This window comes from Gobio gobio (assembly GCF_949357685.1).
Source record: "Gobio gobio genome assembly, chromosome: 16".
Taxonomy (NCBI): Eukaryota; Metazoa; Chordata; class Actinopteri; order Cypriniformes; family Gobionidae; genus Gobio; species Gobio gobio.
Genome location: NC_137109.1, coordinates 50101908 through 50125373, shown reverse-complemented (window position 1 = coordinate 50125373; position 23466 = coordinate 50101908). Strand labels below are relative to the sequence as shown.

The 23466-nt window shown below is 40.3% G+C and overlaps 1 protein-coding gene across 1 annotated transcript in view; it reads left to right on the top strand.

Annotated features, from left to right (window-relative positions):
• frmpd1b (FERM and PDZ domain containing 1b) overlaps positions 1 to 18977 on the top strand; it is a gene marked incomplete at both ends in the record, with an annotated part of 56418 nt that extends 37441 nt beyond the window's left edge. The window contains 8 exons of the mRNA XM_079838841.1: positions 2812 to 2931; positions 3108 to 3244; positions 3340 to 3466; positions 6305 to 6397; positions 7715 to 7897; positions 8033 to 8177; positions 13988 to 14938; positions 16552 to 18977. Coding sequence (XP_079694967.1) covers positions 2812 to 2931; positions 3108 to 3244; positions 3340 to 3466; positions 6305 to 6397; positions 7715 to 7897; positions 8033 to 8177; positions 13988 to 14938; positions 16552 to 18977 — 4182 coding nt within the window. The remainder of the gene's footprint in view (positions 1 to 2811; positions 2932 to 3107; positions 3245 to 3339; positions 3467 to 6304; positions 6398 to 7714; positions 7898 to 8032; positions 8178 to 13987; positions 14939 to 16551) is intronic.
• Between the last annotated feature and the right edge of the window lie 4489 nt (positions 18978 to 23466).

Sequence of the window (23466 nt, the reverse complement as noted above, 5' to 3'; positions counted from 1 at the left end):
ATGTTCATCATAGGTACACTTCAACTATGAGAGACAGAATGAGAAAAAAAAATCAAGCACATTGTCTGATTTTTAAAGAATTTATTAGCAAATTATTGTAGAAAATAAGTATTTGGTCACCTACAAAAAAGCAAGATTTCTGTCTCTCACAGACCTGTAACGTCTTCTTTAAGAGGCTCCTCTGTCCTCCACTGGTTACCTGTATTAATTAAATTTGAACTCATTATCAGTATAAAAGACACCTGTCCACAACCTCGAACAGTCAGACTCCAAACTCCACTATGGCCAAGACCAAAGAGCTGTCGAAGGACACCAGAAACAAAACTGTAGACCTGCACCAGGCTGGGAAGACTGAATCTACAATAGGTAAGCAGCTCGGTGTGAAGAAATCAATTGTGGGAGCAATTATTAGAAAATGGAAGACATACAAGACCACTGATAATCTCCCTCGATCTGGGGCTCCACGCAAGATCTCACCCCGTGGGGTCAAAATGATCACAAGTCCCAGAACCACACGGGGGGATCACCTAGTGAATGATCTGCAGAGAGCTGGGACCAAAGTAACAAAGGCTACCATCAATAACACACTACGCCGCCAGGGACTCAAATCCTGTCCCCATGCTTAAGCCAGTACATGTCCGGGCCCGTCTGAAGTTTGCTAGAGAGCATTTGGATGATCCAGAAGAGGATTGGGAGAATGTTGTATGGTCAGATGAAACCAAAATATAACTTTCTTTGGTTAAAAACTAAACTTGTCGTGTTTGGAGGAGAAAGAATGCTAAGTTGCTTCCAAAGAACACCATACCTACTGTGAAGCATGGGGGGGTGGGGTGGGGGGGGCTGTTATGCTTTGGGGCTGTTTTTCTGCATAGGGACCAGGACGACTGATCCGTGTAAAGGAAAGAATGAATGGAGCCTTGAGTAAAAACCTCCTCCCATCAGCAAGGGCATTGAAGATGAAACGTGGCTGGGTCTTTCAGCATGACTATGATCCCAAACACACCGCCCGGGCAATGAAGGAGTGGCTTCGTAAGAAGCATTTCAAGATCCTGGAGTGGCCTAGCCAGTCTCCAGATCTCAACCCCATAGAAAATCTTTGGAGGGTTGCCCAGCGACAGCCCCAAAACATCCCTGCTTCAGATCTGCATGGAGGAATGGGCCAAACTACCAGAAACAGTGTGGAAAAACCTTGTGGAGACTTACAGAAAACGTTTGACCTCTGTCATTGCCAACAAAGGGTATATAACACAGTATTGAGATGAACTTTTGTTATTGACCAAATACTTATTTTCCACCATAATTTGCCAATAAATTCTTAAAAAATCAGACAATGTGATTCTGTCTCTCATAGTTGAAGTGTACCTATGGTGAACATTACAGGCCTCTCTCATCTTTTGAAGTGGGAGAACTTGCACAATTTGTAGCTGACTAAATACTTTTTTGCCCCACTGTACATCGAAGAGACATTTATAGACGTTCACTGTAGAGGATTAAGAAAATACCATACCAAACAATACCATAAACACACACAACTTTACCCAACAATGTTTCACAGCCAGAACGGAACAAAAACAAGTCTAAAACAAGCTCAGCCAATGTCAATAATAAACTATACTGATCTTGGCACGCCGGCCCAAAATGTAAAAACATAAAACTCATTTTAGTTGCATTCTCTGGGCCTTTCTTTCTACAAATTCATCCACATTGTCATTGGTGTTTTGACTGTCACCCCCCTTTTTGAGAATACACATGAAAATGCACTATCCAAACTTAAAGGGCTGTAATTCAAGAATGCTTTGGAATATAGACCAAAGTTTGGTCTCGTTTTAAAGACGACATTCTGCAGATTATTGCTGAAGTGAAAGCAATTCAAAATATGAAAGTATGAAATAGTTATGGAAGTTTAACTTTACTGTAAATGAAAAATACTGTACTAAATATTTTTTATTTCATATAAAATATATATTTTACAAAAAAGAATTTACTCTAAAATTACTATAAAATCAAAGCCATATGTCTAACCAATTTGTGTTCCAAATTTGAAGTTGATATCACAAAAATTGAAGTCCCCATGAGATTTTGTTTAGGGTGCTGTACCAAAAATAGCCACCGGGTGTCATTCAAATTCCATTTATTGTTGTTTTGATGCATCTTCCTGTAAATTTCTGTCCAAATATTACTTCCATCACAAAACAGTCACCAAATATGGACCCTTGAGACTCAGACCTTTCCGACAATATGCGTTTTGTCAAGATTGGAAAAGATTTTGAATATAAAGTAGTTAAAATAATTGTTGTAATATGAAACATGACAGCGCCCACTAGGGGAGGAGCCCACTAGAATAATTTAGAGTAACGTTTCCATGGCAACACAATGTCCGATTTCAAAACGGTTTTCACAGGATGAATTTTGAGTTTGTAAGCTTTCAAATGATACCTAATTTGTGATAATTACTTAAATATATGATATGAAAAAAGGCGATCAAAAAAAGAGCACCAGGCGTCCCACCTGTGGGACGGTGACAGTTAAGGGGTTAATTCACGACTTTGTGCATTCTCGATGGAAAGAATTGCAACATGGTGCTCCGCAAATCATTTTTTATTAGCTTCAGTTCTGAAAATGAGCAACAGTAACAGGGATGGTAAGAAAGAGAACTAAAAACGGTGCTCGTGTCACTGAAGCTAGATGGGATAGAGTTGTTCTCAACAATCAAAAAACTGGCCAGATCTTGAACTGTTGTCATCCCAGAGATTTGTCTTTTAAAGCCTGGAGTTTGTTATAAACTGCTCGGCCATGCTTCTGCTCTTTCAGGTGGTCCAGAAGAAGGATTCGCACGACTACAGGTGTCTGTTCAGGGTCTGTTTCATTCCCCGGGACCCGATGGAGCTCCTGCAGGACGACCCTGTGGCCTTCGAGTACCTCTTCCACCAGGTCACACACTGATTATGTGCAGCTGCAACAATGTCAAATAATGTGTTTTGAACATTCAAGCATAAAAACCTATTGTAGTAGAGCCCAAAAACAACATCAAGACTTTGTGAAAGGGCATAACATGTCCTCTTGAACTATAGTAACCCTGTTGTGTGTGTGTGTGTGTGTGCGTGTAGAGTGTGGCAGATGTGTTGCAGGAACGCTACGCCGTGGAGATGAAATGTAACACAGCGCTGAGACTAGCCGCTCTGCACATGCACGAGAAACTGGCGAGCTGCGGACAGACGGCAAGAGCATCTGTTAAGAGTGTTGTGTAAGAGCGCACAGAGACACTCAGAAATACTCCTGCTACATTATAAAACAGTCACTTAATGCCTGTGTGTGTGTGTGTGTGTGTGTGTGTGTCAGTAAGGAGTTTGGTTTGGAGAGCTTCATCTCTCCCACGCTGCTGAGGAACATGAGAGAGAAAGATCTGCGGAAAGCTCTCAACCACCACATGAAGAAGATCCAGTCTCTGCTAGAACCACGGCAGAAGGTGTGTGTGTGTGTGTGTGTTTGGAGTGGTGTTTTGTTATTGTCATTAAGAGTATGTATATACAGTATATATACACAACGATCAGGCATAACATTGACGTGAGTAACACTGATGATCTGTTAGTGGGTGGGATATATTAGGCTGCAAGTGAACATTTTGTCCTCAGAGTTGATGTGTTAGAAGCAGGAGAAATGGGCAAGCGTAAGGATTTGAGCGAGTTTGACAAGGGCCAGATTGTGACGGATAGACGACTGCACAAATGCTTCAGGAATGGGTTGAGGAACACAACAACGAGTTTGAGTCCAAATTCCCCAGATCTCAATCCAATCGAGCATCTGTGGGATGTGCTGAACAAAACAAGTCCGATCCACCTCACAACTTACAGGACTTAAAGGATCTGCTGCTAACGTCTTGGTCCCTCATACTAGTGGAGTCCATTACTCGACGGGTCAGGGCTGTTTTGGACCAACACAATATTAGGAAGGTGGTCATAATGTTATGCCTGAACGGTGTATATTAGTGCTGTTCATCGATAAAAAAAATTGACTTATTAATCACACATTTTGATTACAAAATCACGAATCACGATTACTAACATTAAAGGATAAATATATTTGTTATATTGTAACAGAATTTTTTTACTGGAGTAGATGCCAATTACATTAAGTACAAATATGCTGCTTTACTTGCTAAACGTATAGTTTAGAAAGACAAAATTATGGAAATCGCCTTATCTTTGAGAGCGGCAGTAGTGTAGGGGTAAGATGCATCTAGTTTTGACACAAATCGATTCGCGGTTCGAATCCGGCTTTCGCCAAGCTCAATCTTCTCCGTTTTTTATATACAGCAATAATTGTTACTGATGAGAAGAAAGAAATAATAGAAAGTGAATTAAGTAGAGTGATTGCGGAAGTATCCAATAGTTTTTTTCAAAATAAGCTGTTTTTACATTTAGGTAAAACTGAAGCTATTTTATTTGGTTCTGCGGCTAAATTGAGAAAATGTTCCAAATTAGAAGTGAGGGTTGGAGATTTGACGATTAATGCTAAGCAAGAAGTGAAATGGATAATACTTTGGATAATAAACTAACTGGGGATAGTATGGCTGTTCAAGTGCATTCTAAAGTTTGTAAACTAATAAAATTCTTATCAGGCCGCTTACCTAGATACACAAACCTTAAAAATGTTAGCTGGTGCATTAGTGCACATTTTGATTATGGAGCAACTTTCTGGTATAGTGGCTCTACTAAACGAGTGAAAATTAAATTACAGACTGCTCAGAACAAGTTGTGTAGAATTATTCTAGGCCTTCATCCACTAATGCATTCAAATACTAATCATTTTAGGGAAATAGGGTTTTTATAAGTGGACAAGAGGGTGATTTTTCTTAAGTTGATGGTGTATAAAATATTACAGAGAAATGTTCCAAAGTATTTGTGTGACTACTATGTTTTCATAAGAGTTTTTCTACAAGGTCAAGGATAAATGATAAATATGTGTGTCGGTATAAGAGTATAAATGGGAAGAATTCGTTTTTATATTCTAGTGCTATTGCTTGGAATAAATTGGCTAACTGCTTAAAACAAATTCAAGAAGATGGTCCTTTTAGAAGAATTCTTTTTAACGATGTTTGAGGTATTATGTGTATGTGGTTGTGTGTTGTGTTGATCTCATTCCCATTATGAACTGCTCGTCCATTTTTGAACTCTGAGGACCACAATGGAAATAAGCCAATGGCTTTTTTGTGTATTTTATCCTCGACAGTTTTGTTTATTTATATGCATGAAATGGTATTTTGGGCTTGATTGTACTTGTTTTAAAATTTAATTGTTAAAGGGTTAGTTCACCCAAAAATGAAAATTCTGTCATTAATGACTCACCCTCATGTGGTTGGACACCCGTCAGACCTCCGTTCATCTTCAGACACAAATGAAGATATTTTAGTGTAAATCTGATGCTCTGAAAGGCCTCCATTGGCTCAATCGCACTTTACACTCTCAAGACCCTTAAAAGACACTAAAGACGTCGTTACAAAGTCCATCTCACTACAGTGGCTCTACAATAACTTTATGGAGTGACGAGAATAGTTTTTGTGCGCAAAAAAACCCTAAATAACGACTTATATAGTGATGACGATTTCAAAACACGGCCTCATGAAGCTTCGAAGCGTTATGAATCAGTGAGTCGATTCATGATTCAGATCACGTGTCAAACCACTGAATCGACTCACTGATTCATAACGCTTCGAAGCTTCATGATGCCGTGTTTTGAAATCGTCATCACTATATAAGTCGTTATTTAGGGTTTTTTTGCGCACAAAAACGCAAACTCGTCACTCCATAAAGTTATTTTAGAACTTTGTAACGACGTCTTTAGTGTCTTTTAAGGGTCTTGAGAGTGTAAAGTGCATTGAGCCAATGGAGGCCTTTCAGAGCATCAGATTTACACTAAAATATCTTCATTTGTGTCTGAAGATGAACGGAGGTCTGACGGGTGTCCAACCACATGAGGGTGAGGAATTAATGACAGAATTTTCATTTTTGGGTGAACTGACCCTTTAAATAAATCAAATCAAAAAGTGTTCGGAGTTTCACCAACCCGATACAGCGAAAGTTTAATCTCTCAACTAGCTCCGCTTCACCTTCTTCATTGCTCTGGTTGGTTGTAGCGAATCTGAAAGACGACTGTTCATCCGCCCCTCGGATTGAGGCCTGCCAATGGTCTCAACATCTTGATGTGGCTCTGGCTTGTCAGGCTAACCCGTTGGGTTTTTCTATGGTGAATTTGCTCACTGTGCTCATCACACATACCTCAACACAGCCTGTCTGTCTCTCCTCAGGTGATTTCCATGTCTCAGGCCCGGTTGGCCTATCTGACCCAGATGGCGGAGCTGATGTCATACAGCGGGAGAAGCTACAGCGCCACCATGCTGGTGAGAGACTTCTGTCCATCTGCCACGTTCAGCGGGAAGAGCAAACACAATCCTGCGTTTATTTTCCTCTCTCGTCACACTTTTTAATGTTACGCTGGATACAATCTCGTCAAGCGTAGTCACATTTTTAAGGATATTAAAGGGTTAGTTCACCCAAAAATGAAAATTCTGTCATTAATTCCTCACCCTCATGTGGTTGGACACCCGTCAGACCTCCGTTCATCTTCAGACACAAATGAAGATATTTTAGTGTAAATCTGATGGCTCTGAAAGGCCTCCTTTGGCTCAACTTTACACTCTCAAGACCCTTAAAAGACACTAAAGACGTCGTTACAAAGTCCATCTCACTACAGCGGCTCTACAATAACTTTATGAAGAGGCGAGAATAGTTTTTCTGCGCAAAAAAACCCTAAATAACGACTTATATAGTGATGACGATTTCAAAACACGGCCTCATGAAGCTTCGAAGCGTTATGAATCAGTGAATCGATTCATGATTCGGATCGCGTGTCAAACTGCTGAAATCACGTGACTTTGGCGATCCAAACCGCTGAATCGACTCACTGATTCATAACGCTTCGAAGCTTCATGATGCCGTGTTTTGAAATCGTCATCATGATATAAGTCGTATAATATATATTTAGGGTTTTTTTGCGCACAAAAACTATTCTCGTCGCTTCATAAAGTTATTGTAGAAATCTACATTATCCAGAGCTGCGCCCTCTAGTGTTCATGCGGGAATCTGCATTTTTACCTCAGCCTTGGGCTTAGTATTTACATTTTGGTATGAAGAGGTCTTTACCGTTGCACAAAAATATAACTTTTTTGTTATAAAAAAAACAAAAACAAGCCCAGCCCAGGTGAGAAAAAGTAACGCAAAAGTAACGTAACGCATTACTATTCTTAAAAAGTAACTAAGTAACTCAATTAGTTACTTTTTACGGGAGTAACGCAATATTGTAATGCATTACTTTTCAAAGTAACTTTCCCCAACACTGGTAATTAGTAGGTTGTGTTGAAACTGGTTGTTATGGTTTTCCAAAACACTTGACCAATCACAACACACTGCTCCAGCCGACCAATCAGAGCACAGTGTGCTTTCCAGAAGGAGGGGCTTCATAGAGACAGGAACTAAACAGAGCGTTACTGACAGACTGGGAAGAGAGGAGCCGCAACAATGAAGAATATGAGGAAAATAATCAACATTCAACCTGCTCTAGTAGAGCCCAAACACACATCAAGACTCTGGAAAAGGGCATAAATATATCCTTTATATGTTTTTTTTGGTTCTGATTGGAGGAAATGTGTGTCTTACAGCTGCAGGACAGGGAAACGCTGGTGAGTTTGCTTGTGGGAGCGAGATACGGGATCAGCCAAATACTAAACCACCAGCTCAACATGATCTCCACCATCATTGACTTCCACTACATCACCCGAATAGAGGTGCTCTCCGAGTCCGACAGAGTCAGCATGGTGAAGGTCTACCTGCAGGACATCCAGGTGTGTGCCCACAGAGGATAATGCCTTTAGTAACGCACAGGTGTGGATAAACACCCAGGGACAGAAATATGTTTTTATCTCTCCCTTTCTATATGTGTAAACTATCAGACCATCTCTTTCTCCTGCAACTTCCAGCCTATAGCCCTGCTAATGGAGTCTGTGGCCGCTAAAGATCTGGCCTGTCTCCTGGCCGGATACTGCAAACTGCTGGTGGATCCCAACATCAATGTTTTCCGCTGGGGACCCAGACCTAAAATGCGACGCATTCCGGCGGAAGAAGGTAGGAGATTTGGGAAGGACGTGTCATTAAATGATATGTGACATAAGTAGGGTTGGGTATCGTTTGGGGTTTGTTATGATACCGGTGCCAAAACGATACTTTTTATAAAAAAAGAGCCACAAAAAGGCGGTGGATGACATTAACTCTTTCTCTTTCCCCGCCAGCGTTTAAAAAAAACAACCAGGCACCGTCAGGGTTTTTGATCATTTTCACAAAAATGTAATGGCCTATAGAATATTTTGTTGTATGAATATCTGAGCATGCGATATATCAAAAGAAAGAGCAGATGCTCTGCTTTTAAGGTGAGACACTACAGGTGAATAGGGAATTTTTTTAAATTACAAGATATCACTGTGAAACTTCTCCAGTTTATTACTGGCATAAACATAACAAAAAAATGCATTACAAGTTTTGTGTAAATTATGTTTTAATATGTAAATGAGGCCTTATAGACTTAAATATACGCTCATTTGCATACATTTCCAAAAATAAAATCTGGAAATTGGAAAGGACCATGTTTAAAATTCTCGGTTCTATTTGTTGGCATATTAGCTTTCACAGAGGGGATTCTGGGTATCTTATTTTGTGCTTTAGTAAATTAGAGAATACTGACAATAGTTTTAAAAATCTATTTTCGCCATGTTTTTTGGAGTTAAAGGACCTATAACTCAGGATAGGAATGATGTATCAACAAATCCCTCGGGAAAAGCCTTCAGAATATAGTTCAGGATTAGACTGGAAGAGTTGGTGCTACTGAAGTGGATAATCTGACTCTGAGTGTGAGGGAAAACTCATTTTGAGAAAACAGCCTTTAAAGTTTTATACTGTATAATTGCATACATTTCTATAAAACCCCCAACCTACAAACAAAATATATATTCAGTTCATTAATATCAGTAGTGTATAATATTTAAAACACGTGGAAATTGATAAATGAATAAATTATTAATAGCAATAGCCTGAAGCTGAAGAGAACTACCTTAACAAACACACAACACAACAGTTTTTTCTCTCAGGCGGAGAATACACAAGGAAGCGGCAGCTCGTATCACGTAATGAGAAATTCACAGACCAATCAGATGTGGTTTTCGGCTGCAAACTTCTGGTCAGTTCTACAAAGGAAATGTCCATATGTGGATTAGCCAGAGCTGTGTGTGAGACTGAGAGCTTTATAATGACACCAGACATCACATGTTTCTGTGAATGGAGACACACAGGAGCTTGCGCTAGAATAACTTCTGATGATTTCAGGTAGAAATCTAAAGGCGCACGGTGACAAAATATAATGAAATAACCACCTTAATGTGTAACGTTGACATTTTTTTTATTTTGACATGAAAGCTTACATGTTAAGGGAGCAAACTGGCCCAAAATCTCATGTTTTCACCTGCCGTGTCTCGCCTTAATACAAAATCGTTTTATTCTAGTTTCATGCATTCCTTTTCTATCAACACTTAAATGTGGGTAAGTTTCATGAAAAAAGCTACATTTTGAACAAAAAGCTGAGAAAATCGTGTGTTTGTCAAAGACTGCATCCACATCAGGGGCCGTATTCACAAAACATCTTAAAGTCGGCGTGAAACAGAAGTTGAGATCATCTTTTTTTCCTTATTGTGACGTATATCCAAGTGAAACGGCTTCTGAAATTAGAAAAAATTTAGGGCGGGGCTTGATTTCGTCCTTCGGGAATTGATTGGATCGTTGGAAGAACAAAATGGAGGCAGATTTAAATGCTAGTTGTGGAGAAAAACTCGATCTATCTCTTAAATAAATGTATTTTCTCTCTAAATCTTTTCTACATATGTTACTGAGCATATTTCCTCACTTTTCGCTGGTTTATGCTATAGATTTCACTTATTTTAAGCCTTTTATGGGAAAAGTTAACGTATTTGATTAAAGATTATAAGGGTAAATTTTTTTATTTTTTTATTAATGAAGTGCACAGATAAATGAGTTATAGTAAACACTCCAATATTAAATATAAAAATACGAATTGTAAAATTTGATTTCATGCCGACTTTAAGGCTTAAAGTCGCTCCTAACTCGCAGATTTAATAGAAACTCTTAAAAGTAATGGGTTTGTCAGTCTTAATTTTAGGACTTGTACATTTTTGCTCTAAGAGTATTTCACAAAGCATTTTAGCTCTAAAACCAATGGAATTTTGTAAGAAATGAAAATGGATTTCAATTTTAACATCATATTAAAGTCATAAAAAATAATCTTAAAAAAATCTAGATACTGTTTTCCATAGTTCATGCATGAAAGGGTTAAAGAAAATTATAAACTAAACCAGTTGTGTAACATTACATTGAAATCATACCAGTCTATACTTTAACTTAACTACAGTGCAAGTTAAAATGCTGGCTCAATTTACCCCTCAGAATCTAGCTCACTTTGCCCCATTGCTGCCATTTTGGACAAAACTAGCCAGCTTACCAATTCAGGCTAATATCCAGCTGAATTGATCCATGGTTTTATACATTGCTAAATGACCAATATGGATCATAAATATTTTAGACCTGGACAAATGAGCTTTGATGCGGCAGCCGTTACATCTGTTCTGCTAAACTTTAACTTTAAGTTTTTAAAGTAAAAGGGTGTCTTCCACTCCTCCCATGTGCTTCTCCTTTTCGCAGTCTGGCAGAAATGATGAGTGGTTCCAAAATATATGGTCACATGACAATAAAAGAGTTGCTAAGATAAAGGGGGTGGGTCAACTTACCCCACTCTCCCCTACTACCATGGCTCGTATTGGCTACACTGTTACAATGTGCGTGTCAAGATGCACAAATTTTACGAAATGTCTTTTTGTATCTGATCTTCAATCAGTTTTAAAAGCATATATTGCACATTATATTGTAAACTTCCATCCATTTAGCCCAAAAAGCGGATGCTAACGGCTTGGTCAAAAGGAATTCTGCGTGTAAGTCTTTTCAGCATTTTGGTGAAGTTCTCTTAATTTATTGATACCTCATTTTAAATCTGACTCCATTAATAATTTTATCTGACTCCAATTCTATGTGACTCCATAAAGTGTGTTATGCTTAGAGTTTATCAGCTGATTTTAAGATTAGTTGCGATTTAATTTAGATCGTTGATTTTCCTTAGTATCACTTATTTTCAAATATTCGTTCCTCCATGGGACCTGGACCTGCTCAGAGGCTAGTGTCGCGAATCACTAGCTCTCACGACACAAATTAGTTAGTTCTGATATTACAGAGGATTGCAGAGTGAACTATTGTAACTTTAAATGAGTCCCGCAGGTTTACTCATAACAAAAAGTGTACCTTTATTTATAGCCACGAAGCTGCAACTTATAACATCAGCGACAGTCAGAAATCAGGTTTTCTCTCATGCATGGCTCAATGCTCCCGCTATGGAGTCCTCAGTATAATCTGTCCCAACAGAGAGATTTGCGGTAACTCCTACTTACTCCTCATAGACCCTACTAAAATAATGATTTCAGAAAGATACAGAATAAATCAAGAGTAACAGTTTTGGCCTGACAGGAAAAGTAAATAAGTAAACAAGAATCCATGGTACACAACTGATCAGCGTAAAAACATAAAACACAATTGCAAAGCAATATGAAAATAATTTAAAAGAGTCATCATGTCTGGCACAATACATGCAGTGTGTGTGTGTGTGTGTCAAAGACACTGACCCAGTACCACATGGGGGTTCTGACTACAGAATATTCCCCCCGAGAGTTAGGTTACCCTTCCTTAAATACTCCAACTAGACCAAAAGGGTTGTAAATATTTGCAACAAAACCACCTGGTTTTGGGGGAGTGGATCAGATATCTTTGAAAACTAATGAGAATTCAGGAGTCTCTTCAATCTTTCTAATACTACTAGTGACTGCAGTGAAACTGAGACCATTTTACCATTCGCACCGAGACCTTTAAAAAGACATCGAACATGAAAGGGATAAAACAATAGATTTACAAGATACATCATCACTGGTATAGAGACAGAGCGACAAGCGTCATAATCTGAAGGCCACGCCCACCGGGGGGGAAAACAATCCAACGCTCTCCATTGACTTTGCATTGCGTGAAGCGCCTTCTTGTCATTTCGGACTTATAACAAAAAACGGAACAATGTATAAAAGCTGATATGTGACAAGGTGTACAGCAAACAAGCTAAACAAAACCCAGAAGCAAAAACCCAGACGTTTTTATAAGCTGTCGACCCAAAAAACGAGCGTTTAAGGACAAAAAAAGTGTATTCAGGGCATCGAGACAGAGCGCGCGGGTCATATTACACTGAGAACTACGGCGACTAGAGGGGAACGTCATCAGAGACAGGAAATATCATATATAAAACGGACATTTGGATATTTGACTTAACAGTGACAACATGTTTACTGCACACATACACATACTGAGACATACTGAGTGTCAGGATCCCAAAACTGACCCATTCTTCAGCTGAAGCTTCACTTCGTATTGCCTGTATCCACTTTTATCTTCTTAAACGCTCGTTTTTTTGGGTCGACAGCTTATATAAACTTATTTCTGTGTTTTTTAGCTTGTTTGCTGTACACTTTGTCACATATCAGCAGTGTTGGGAATAATGGCGTTACAGATAAACGGCGTTACTAACGGAATTACTTTTTTCAGTAACGAGTAATCAAACGAATTCCTGTTTCTCCCGTTACAACGCCGTTAGCGTTACTGAGGAAAAAAAATGTGGCGTTACTATAATTGAGCTCACTGAAGCGGTTTTCATCCCAACAGGCTCTCTGTCAGTCGGACCTGCAACGTGCGTGCGTGTGTGTGTGTGTGTGCCCCCACACACACACACACCTATGACGCACACGCATATGCACAGTCAGCGATGGCAGTCCAACGACTTCAAAGGTAGTTTTCGCAAACTGGAAGTATAAGCGCTACTTTTCCCTTGTTGAGGTGAAAGGTAAGTATGTTTATGTAACGTGCAACTTATGCCCAGGAAGAAAGAGTCTCTCCCCGTCGGTGGCAAGTAATTCTATTTCTAATCTAATGAAGCGCCACAACATTAGTGGCTAAAAACCCAGGTGATAACGTGAGCTCCACTACCAGAGGAGTAGTAAAGAAGTACTGATACTATTTACACAATATTTACACTATAGTAGTGATACTACTGATAATATTTACAATAATATATTGAATTTGATAGGTGTCTCTCACATTGTCCCACAGCAACATTACAATAGTGTACATTTAATGTACAACGTTTTATAATAGCAATTTATTCTATTTAGTGTCCAATTCATTCATTTAACATATTTAATATTGGGGGCATCCAAGTTATTTGACATATTTGAACATTTGAAGAAGAAAAAAAGAAGGAACACATTAGTTACTTTCCCTGGTAATTAGTTACTTTTATAATGACGTTACTCAGTTACTATTTGTAAGAAGTAACTAGTAACTATAACTAATTACTTTTTTAAAGTAACCTGCCCAACACTGCTTATCAGCTTTTAGACATTGTTCTGTTTTTTGTTATAAGTCCGAAATGACAATGAGGCAGCCTCACGCAATGCAAAGTCAATGGAGAGCGTTGGATTGTTTTCCCCCCGGTGTGGGCGTGGCCTAAATACGCTCTGTCTCTATATCTGCATTTGGTGACTTGAAAACAGGGCAAGGAGAGGGCAAAATGGGAAGGGGGTGAAATGTTTGTCAGGGTGGTGTCACAGTTTCTATGAGATCTTCTTTCAAGATTAGTGACTTTTATTGTTCAATTGCTGGGTTGTGTATCTCAGCTTTTATCCGATCCTTACAATATTATACTAAATGCTACGTAAATTGTGTTTGTGTAGGGTATGTTTCACGATGTGGGAGCGATTCAGAAGACAGTTCGGAGGAGGACTATGTCATGGAGGCACTGCTGTCAGAGGACACTTTGTCCACTCATACAAATGATGGAACGGAGGATGGAGAGGACGGCGAGGGGAAAAGTGAAGCGGAGGCAGAAAGGGTCCGAGTGATTGTAACGCATCCCTTTCTAGAAGACGAAGGAGACGAGGCGAGCAAGAGAGACTCTGTTGGAGATGAGGATTACGCCGTGAGAATGGACGCCCTTTTGGAGACGGGATGGTACACGGACCCTCGGGTCAACAGCAGCTTTTCCAGTTTGTCCAGTAACTCGCTGAATGCTCTGGAGGAGAGTATCAAGGCGGCCATTGGTGGGCTTGGACATACGGATGCCTCTCTGGAAGAGAAGCCCAGTTCTGGGGCCTCGAGTCTGGATGTCCATCACCCTTACCTCCTAGAGTTGCCTGAGCGTCTGCATGAGAGGGGCAAACCCAGACGACCTTGTGACCTGACCTACGATAATCACTCAGGTCTGTGCTTCTCTGAGCTCTCCCAGATGTCAGACAGCTTGCCAAGTCCACCTGCGGCCAGCGACGATGCATTGAGTGAGGAGGAGGATGACGACGGTCGCATTTCCGCCATGTCCGCCGAATTTGAGGCAGTGCTCGCCTCCTGTACCGCTAACAGCATAAACGCTAAATTAGCAGGAGTGAACTTTCAGGCCCTCTTCACCAGGATTCACAACCATCCAGCGTCCAGACAAGAGGGAACCCAGACAAATAAAGCTAAACAAGCGTCTTCAAAAATAAATGCACAGGCTGTGCTGAAGAGAACTGTGCCCTCAAACGCCCCTGAAAAATCAAAGGACTCGAGAGACAGTTATTCAGAATCTGAGGATGAATTTTATGACGCCCAAGATCGATTTACCCCTCCCATCACAGAGCAAGGCCTCACAGGTCAGTGAACCGTCTATTTTTACCACAAAACATTCTGTAGAGGAAAGTTCCATGTTCAATACAAGTTAAGCTCTAGTAACAACATTTATAGCATAAAGTCAATTACCAGAGAAAGCCGTTTCGACTGGTCCCCCCCCCAAAAAACAAGCTAAAATTACTAACACACTCGAAATGAAAGCAAACGTGGCCACGTGGTTTAAAAGCAGAAATGTAAAGCTTAGTATTTTTTATCTACTTCAGATCTGCGCCCCGTCACCGACCCACCCGTGGGTCCAATATTGCACTATCTATCAAATCTATAAGTTGTGCAGCACAAAACTAGACATATATGGTATTGTTTTGAAATATTAGTACCTCAGCTTTCTTGATAAAACAATCACTTTTGCATTTATGTTACATAGAAGATAATAAGGTCTGAATTTGACCCCCCCTTCATATTTATATCACACAAACTCACCAAAAATAGACGAGTCATATATCAAATGAAAGCTCTCACCCCCAAGAATTGATTTCACCGATCCAACACTATACAGCAACGTTATTATCAAAAGAATCACAAAGATGGAAATGACTCCTTTGAACAAGCAAACACATGAGTCATATTCCTGTTCGGATCACTAACTCGTTGTGGAGCTACTAGCCTCGAACACTATATCAGCTCCTTCCTTATGTTGTTTTCTTCAAAATGAGACCATTTGCACATGTCTGTGAGCGAGCATGGCCAAACCACAATGTGATATGTCACCGATGTCCAGATCAAAACAAATACTCTTATTATCCTTAGTTTTGATCGTCTTTGTTAGCCGCGATTTTGATGACGTCATCCGTCACAAAAGCTGAGTAGCTCAGCTCTCTATAGACACGTCAATCATGCTTCTAGACCAATCAGAGCCGGGGATCTCCCTTTACAAATTTGAGGAGGCGGAGCCTTCTTTTCGCTTTCCCAGTGGCTGGCTTAAGTCAATGCAGATGAGGAGTTATTAGATAGTTTGGACAGATTCATCTCAATAACTTTTTTTTGGAAGGAGATATCAAGAAAAAAAAATTCAGCTGTTAAATGCCAACAAGTGGAATCAACAGAAACTCTCTGAAGGGACATAGACCAAACAGATTAAAAATGATAGATTTTCAAATAACAAATTAATTAAAAAATAAATAAATGTTTATCATAAAATTATGAATAAATACAATAGAATATATGCAATGTAGAGTGTTTTCTCTAAAATGAGACAATTTTTATCAATTTACTCCAATGTATGTGGGTAGGGCGCTCTTTTAAATTCAGATATGCCTAATTCTCTAAAAAATTCAAAATATGCTGCAGAGCTGAAGTGGTTAAAAATGTCTATTATTTAATCTGTAAATTTGTCTAAATAATTATTTGTCATTTATTTTACATAAAGTCATTGGATAAAAATTTACACAGATGAGGTAAGTAAGACATTATTCCGAATATTCGGTATGGCAAAATGGGTTTTTGAAGGTAATCAATATTGTCACAAATGCTTAATATGTATTGAACCTGGAATATTCCTTTAAAATGTTAAATATCTAGGTTTTATTGGTGTTTTTCCATCAAATGTACTAGCCTCTTACCTCTTATTCTTTTGCAGAGAAAAGCTCAAATTCTGAGAGGATGCATCCTTCTCTTAGTGTTTATGACATCAAGGTTATTGTGGACAGGACAAACGCTCCTGAATCCAGAGAAAGCAAGGAGGAGGACAGTGCCGCAGCAGAGAACCTCAATGAAAAACCCTCTCTTGCCAAGCGCTCCACCTCTCTGATCCCTGAGTCGAAAACCCCTGAATTGGAGGTCCATCAACCCTCAATGATTTTGCCCCCTAAACCTACACCTGTGGAGCCTAAACCTTTCAATGCTAACCACTCAACAGGTCAGAAAGCCCAGCACTGCAATGGGGACATCCCTGGCCGAAATGCTCACCTTCTGGAGATGGAGCCAGACACCATGGAGTTTAAACCAGTCACAGGGCCTGGACCACCCATGTCTTCCTCACTAATTACAGCTGTACGCCAAGCTACCCTTCCCCAACAGACCTTAATAGACCTGGAGACTCTTCACAATGGACCCACACCTCAAAACGGCATATCTGACCATGTCCCGACCTGTCTAGAAGAGAAGACTACTCCAAATCATGTGGATCTTGATAGTCAAGACATTAAGCCAAGTCAGAAAGAGCCAACAAATGCCAAAGGAACAACTGACCTTGGGGAAATAACAGCAGACAAAAAAGGTCCTCTACAACAACAGTCATCGGACTCTCTTGAACCTAGAAAAACTGAAAATAAAGTCCCCCAGATGAACATAAAGCCCCCGATACCTCCCAAGCCATCCATTTTTGTTTTACAGCCACCCTCAAAGGCAGCCGATGCCCAGTCACCAAAACCTGAGGAAAAGACAAAAGTCCCCCCCAATGGTCTTTCTCTACGCCCCTGGTCTCAGAGAAATGGCACCAGTACCTCCCCATCATCTACACTGACTAAGGGTGTTTCTCTTAGTCACGAGAACCTAAGAACTGAACTAAAGGCTAAAAGCTCTACAGTCAAACCGACAAGTGCTTCAACCACCCCTACCCCATCTCCATCTCCCTTACCTTCTCCCTCAGTTCAGTCTGTAAATATTGTTCCCGAAGATCCAGCTCAAACCGGGAATAGTTTCCCCAGCAGAACAGGCTCGTCCGGACGTCTGTCTGCCACGGCATTGCGTGGAAAAATTCAAGATATGCCCTGGTACCTCACCCGTTCCCAAGAGATCTTGGGGACAGTAGCACTCAGCAACACTATGTCATCAACAGGCAATAAAGCAACCAATGGGACAGATGTGAATCATGAACCCAAGGTTTCTCCCAAGGCCACTTCAGTGCCATCTTTGATTGACTGGAAAGAGAAAGATGCTGAAGTAGTCATTGTGAAGCTCAAAGACGGACCAGAGGAAGTGACCCCAACTCCTGTGAAGGACACCAATGGGAAACCTCCAATGTCGTCAAGCAATCCTGACCTGAGGCAGAAACTGTCCACGGAAGCCACGGAGTTGCACCGCCATTTTGGGACCTGTAATTCCGAACAACCTCAGTCACACAAAGGCAACCCTTCAGCGATTCGACTTGACAATGCTTCCTCCGCAAGTCCTCCCCATCGAGATGCATGTGGCTGCCGTACAGTCTACGCCAACTGTTTCAGCGGAGACACAGAGGACAACTGCGGCTTTGACGATGACCTGACCATCTACGAGTTCTCCCGTCGAAACCAGATCAGTAAACCGCCTCAACCCACCCCAGGTGCAACCCTCTCTGGTCCCTCTCCAAATGTCCTATCCCTACTCAGAGATTCACCTCGTCCCCTATCCACATCCTCAGAACTCAGTCCGCTCCTGATCCCACCCAGACCTCTGGAATCTCTCTCTCTAGACCACGGACCAATAGATAATCCACTTCGCTTTCTGCAAGGCCACCATTATGCCACCAGTCAGAAAGGGGCCGGGCTTAAAGACGGCTATGCCTGTTTGCAGCGAGACATTAATGAACTTCTTCTGGTGTTGAAGAAAGGACCTTCCGCCGTACACCCTCCAACCCACAAGGGGGAATGCAAGAACGACAATGTGAATAGGCATTCGCTTTCGGAGACCGAGAGATGCCTGGTCCAGGCGGAGGCTCGGAGGTTGGCATCCGGATGCCAGAGAGCCACACGGGTAGGATGGGCACCCGATGATGCCCTTCTGTCCCTCGGAAACAGTTTTGGAGCTCTAGTGCAACTTGCCTCAACCTGCATGCGAGTTCCCTGCCCTGACTGTGGCGGATGTCACGGGGATATTGATGCCGATGAGGCCCTGGGGAAGCTTGAGGAGATCGTGGACCTGTATAAGGAGTTCGTAGGTGCGGTAGAAACTGCAAGAGAGGGCGAAGGTGTCAGGCTTTTGGCAAAGCAGTGTACAGTTCTCATTTCAACAGTCTTCTCGCTCACACAACTGTTTCGGACACGGACACCAGACATAGACAACGGAAATGTACCTCTGAACTTTTGAACTCCTTAGGGATCGTAGAGTTGCGAGCATAGAATTGTACTTAAAGTAGCAAAAACTGATTGTGTGCTGGCACACAAGAATAATAGCAAGTGCCGTGAACACACACACACACACACAGTTAGCGAACTAACAAGTGAGAACTGTTACATGTTAACCTGTTTGTCTTGCCAAGTCCTCCCTATAAACGTACTGGAATTATGCATTCGGACATAGCTATTTTCTAACAACTCCTGATGTATTTACAGTCTGTAGTATGTATTTATTTTTTACATACAGTATACGTGCACCGTGGTTTCTAACTTGCCATACCTGCATTTTGTTCCTGTTTTGGGTGTATGTCAATCCCTACCTCTTGCTCTAACTGAGATAAACAGTGTTATGAAGCTTCACTCGTTTTCACGTTTAGTTTAGCTGCTCTTTACAGATCGAAGGAACAAAGTGAACAGACTCTCCGCTAAACCCTAAAGGCCTGTACACACCGGGACGAATATCACCAGCGTTTTTCGTGGCGTTTTTCGGCGCGTCTTGAGTGTTCACACCCAAGTGATTTTCACTGGCGATGCGCAAAGTGAACGTACACATTCAGTAGATGCGCTCCCGGTACACAAGGTGGCGCTGCGGCACTTTACGCTTCTGACACTCGCTCGTCACACAGAAGAAGAAGAGAGACGGTATTTACGTGCTTGCCAAAACCATTCACACACTTTTTTCTAACTGGCAAGCAGCTCATCTTCTTCTTTGTCTACTTACTACTACTTCTTTGTCGTATCAATGTGTGCTCAGCAAGACCGTTTTGTGCTTGAGTGCCACCAAGTGGTGTTTTACTGTCACTTCAGCAGCTCCAAGCACGTCAACTAAAGCACTGATCTCATTGGTCGGCCAGTTTTTAACGCGCCACGTCAAAATAAATAAACTAACCCGAGGCGTTTTTTTAAGAATGACGCTTTTACGCCTGGCGTTTTGCACGTCGGTGTGCACGCTCACATTGGCGCCCTTTGTTTAGTTACGAGGCGTTAACAGTGTTAATTTCGTTGACAAATAATTTTCGTCATAATTTTCATCAACAACCTTTTTTCACTGACGAAAACGAGACGATAACTAAATAAAAACTAGTGTTTGATGACAAAAACTATAACGAAAATCAACTGTCATTTTCGTCAACAAATAAAAACGAGAGGAAAATGTTAGGAAGGGACGATTAGGGAAGAGATCCAGTCAGAACTGATGTCCTGTGTAACAGATGCACACATTTGATCTGAACTGATCTAACCGCTGGAAAACACGGCTCACACACCCCAATCCGGCTCACACACCCCAATCCGGCTCACACACCCCAATCCGGCTCACACACCCCAATCCAGCTCACACACCCCAATCCGGCTCACACACCCCAATCCGGCTCACACACCCCAATCCGGCGCTCCAGAGCGGCTCAATCAATCAATAACACACATTTATGCCAGGCAATTGTTTATGAACTAATGCTGATGAATAATGACAATGTTTAATTTACGATGTTTATATAGTAATGTGTTTTAGACGGTTGTAACAACGCATATTTTATCTCCTGAACTTGAATGAGCTTCTGCAGCTGCAACAGAGGCGCAGACATTTCAAAATAAGAGTCCTGGTGTATTTCAAGCTTGTTTAACATTAAAAGTCACGCATTATATATTCGTTTTTTGTTACACAATAAACTGTATTTAATTTAATTCCCATTTAATTCATAGTCAGGAGGAAAGACCAGTATTTGACACATATTCAATAAAGTATCAAGGTTATAATAGTTCACTAAAACCATTAAAAAAATCTCCATTACTTGAAATTAAATAAATGTTAACTGAAATTAAAAATAAATAAACAAACTTATTTGAAGCTTTAGCTTAACCTGATATGGCCTACTGACTAAAACAGAAATACAAAGTTACAAAAAATCTTTTTTTTTTTAAAAACAGACAAAAAAGAGAATTGAGCTCTTTCGTGTATTTTTTATGTAAAAAACAAAATTATGTCAAAATGTCAGTTCCAGTGACAGTGACGCTTAAATGCTTAATGTATTACAATTGAACTAAACTCATTAGATTTTAGGAGACTAAAACTAGACTAAAACTAAAAACAATTCAGGTGACTAAAATATGACTAAAACTAAATGGCATTTTAGTCAAAAGACTACGACTAAAACTAAATCAAAATGTGCTGTCAAAATTAACACTGGGCGTTAAACGTCGGCGAAAAACGCATGCGAAAATCGTCCCGGTGTGAACAGGCCTTAACAGTAAAACACTAAAAAGCCCAAATACTTATGCAGTAATGGTTTCACCAGACTATCCAAAGGACTTTCATTTCATTCAGTCTGTAGAACGAGAGTTGATGGCAATAGAAGTGTGGATTTTTGTAACTGTATGTTGGCGTGTCAAGTTGGGCTTTTGACGTCCGTTTTTATATTGGCTTATCAGCTGACTGTTAACCACAGAGATCGGTGTGGTCCAAAGACGTAATAGCACAACTGGGGCGTGTTTACACAACAAACGTTGTCACCATGTTACTGTAGCACCCTATAACCAATCCCACGATAGCCAAACCACACACTTTCTCACTCGTCCCTCATTTTTGACTATGCAAGCGTCACGATTTGTAATCCGAAATTTTCCACATATTATACTTTCTTACATTTTATACATATCAAAATAATTTGTCGTAAATCACTAATGTTTTCACTTTAGAGGACTTCCCTGGCAAACCAAGGCCTTATATTTTATCACGGAGGATCGTTGTGAAAGTTTTTGCGTATGTATTTATTTCGTTTTTTTTCTTTAAAAAACAAAGCTTCAGGACATGTTTTTCCTTTCACTTTTGTAAGGCCCATGTTTAGTATACATTACATGTGTTTTAGTGTAAATCCTCTTTGAGGAAGGCCAGAAACATACTCCATACAAATACAGTCAAAATTAACTCAACATTTCTCACATTATCACAGTTTATTCACTATAGAAAATTGTCATTTAGAAAATGGTAATAATTTAGAAATGGTAATAAAATATGCCAATAACGGTGTCAGAACAAATTCGTCTGGATAATGTCTGATAACTTTGGTAGAAAGGATTACAATCAACCAATTAAATGTAAGCACACGATTAGATAATACCGATTTAGCTCAACCAATGATACCGACTACCATCAACAGTTTGAGAAGAATCTCGCTGAGCAAGTTATTATAGCCAGAATAACAACAAATCTGACATCTGAGGGAAACTCATCGCCGCTGGGTTTGTTTATGCAACAGAACACGTGATGTTCAATGTCATGTGTGCATTTCTGTACTTGCATGGAGTACGTTTCAGGTCTAATTTTTGTTTTTGGCTGTCATATTCAGACAAATATGAGATCAAAGATCTGAATTTTGAGTTCTTGAGTACTTCAGTTGCCCTGATCTGATCTCAGACCGCACTGTAAACCCGGACGAGTTGGCAAAACTCAAGGAAATTGGGGCTTAAGAAATGTAAAAAATGTAAAGCTAATTCAGTAAAGGCCACTTAGCATATCACTTGCTGAATGAAGACAGTAATATAATACATTGAACATATATCGTCACATGATGGAAACCCTACAAAACAACTACATAATCTTCAAAACTAGCATAACAAAACATTAAACACTACTAAATCTCCACCTTAAAGGCCCACTGAAGCTTTTAAACACAGCATTGTTCAACGCGTTGATGTAATTTCCCCTGAAACGGCTCTAGCTGTTAGAAGCTCCTCCCCTTTTTTGAAACAGCCAATAGCGTTTCGCTAATACCACAGTTTGACTAGAGCCTTTCTGTTTCCTTTCTGAAAGCATTACTGAATCGTTTCCTATCGCATGTTAAGTGCCTTTCACCATGTAGAAAATAGTAAATGTGTGCAGCTTCAGCGTCTGTTTATAGTGTAGGGGGCGGAGCTTCAGATTCTAGAGAGCATTTGATTGGACAGAAGATGTGATTCGTTTTAATGGAAGCGAAAGACTGTAAGTTTTGAATGCTTATATCTCCTAAATGTGAATTTTGTCATTGTTTTGGAACACACCAGCTTGTTCATAACCTTAAGGCTAACATAGTCATACTAAAAGCTAAAAAACGTTGATTTCAGGGGCCTTTAACGTTAATCTTGCACACAAAAAACACAATATAACACTAAATGTTGGCATTTACTGTCCCTTTCGAGTGTCATGGCAAAGCATGCTGGGAAATAGAAATCCCAGCCCAGTTTCGGTTAAATTTAAGTTGGTCTAAATGAAAAGAAACAAGATCATAAAACTCAAACTCGATTCAGATTACTTCAAATGTGTGAGTTTTGAGAACTCAAAAGAAAAAGAAAGTTCTAAATACTCATAAAAGTTAATTTGTTTGAACTGATGTGTTTAATTCGAGTCGGCTCAACTCAAACCGATGAATTATTTTGAGCGTTAGGGTTGACAGTGCGGTGTTTTGTGTTCAAATTCTCCAGATCAG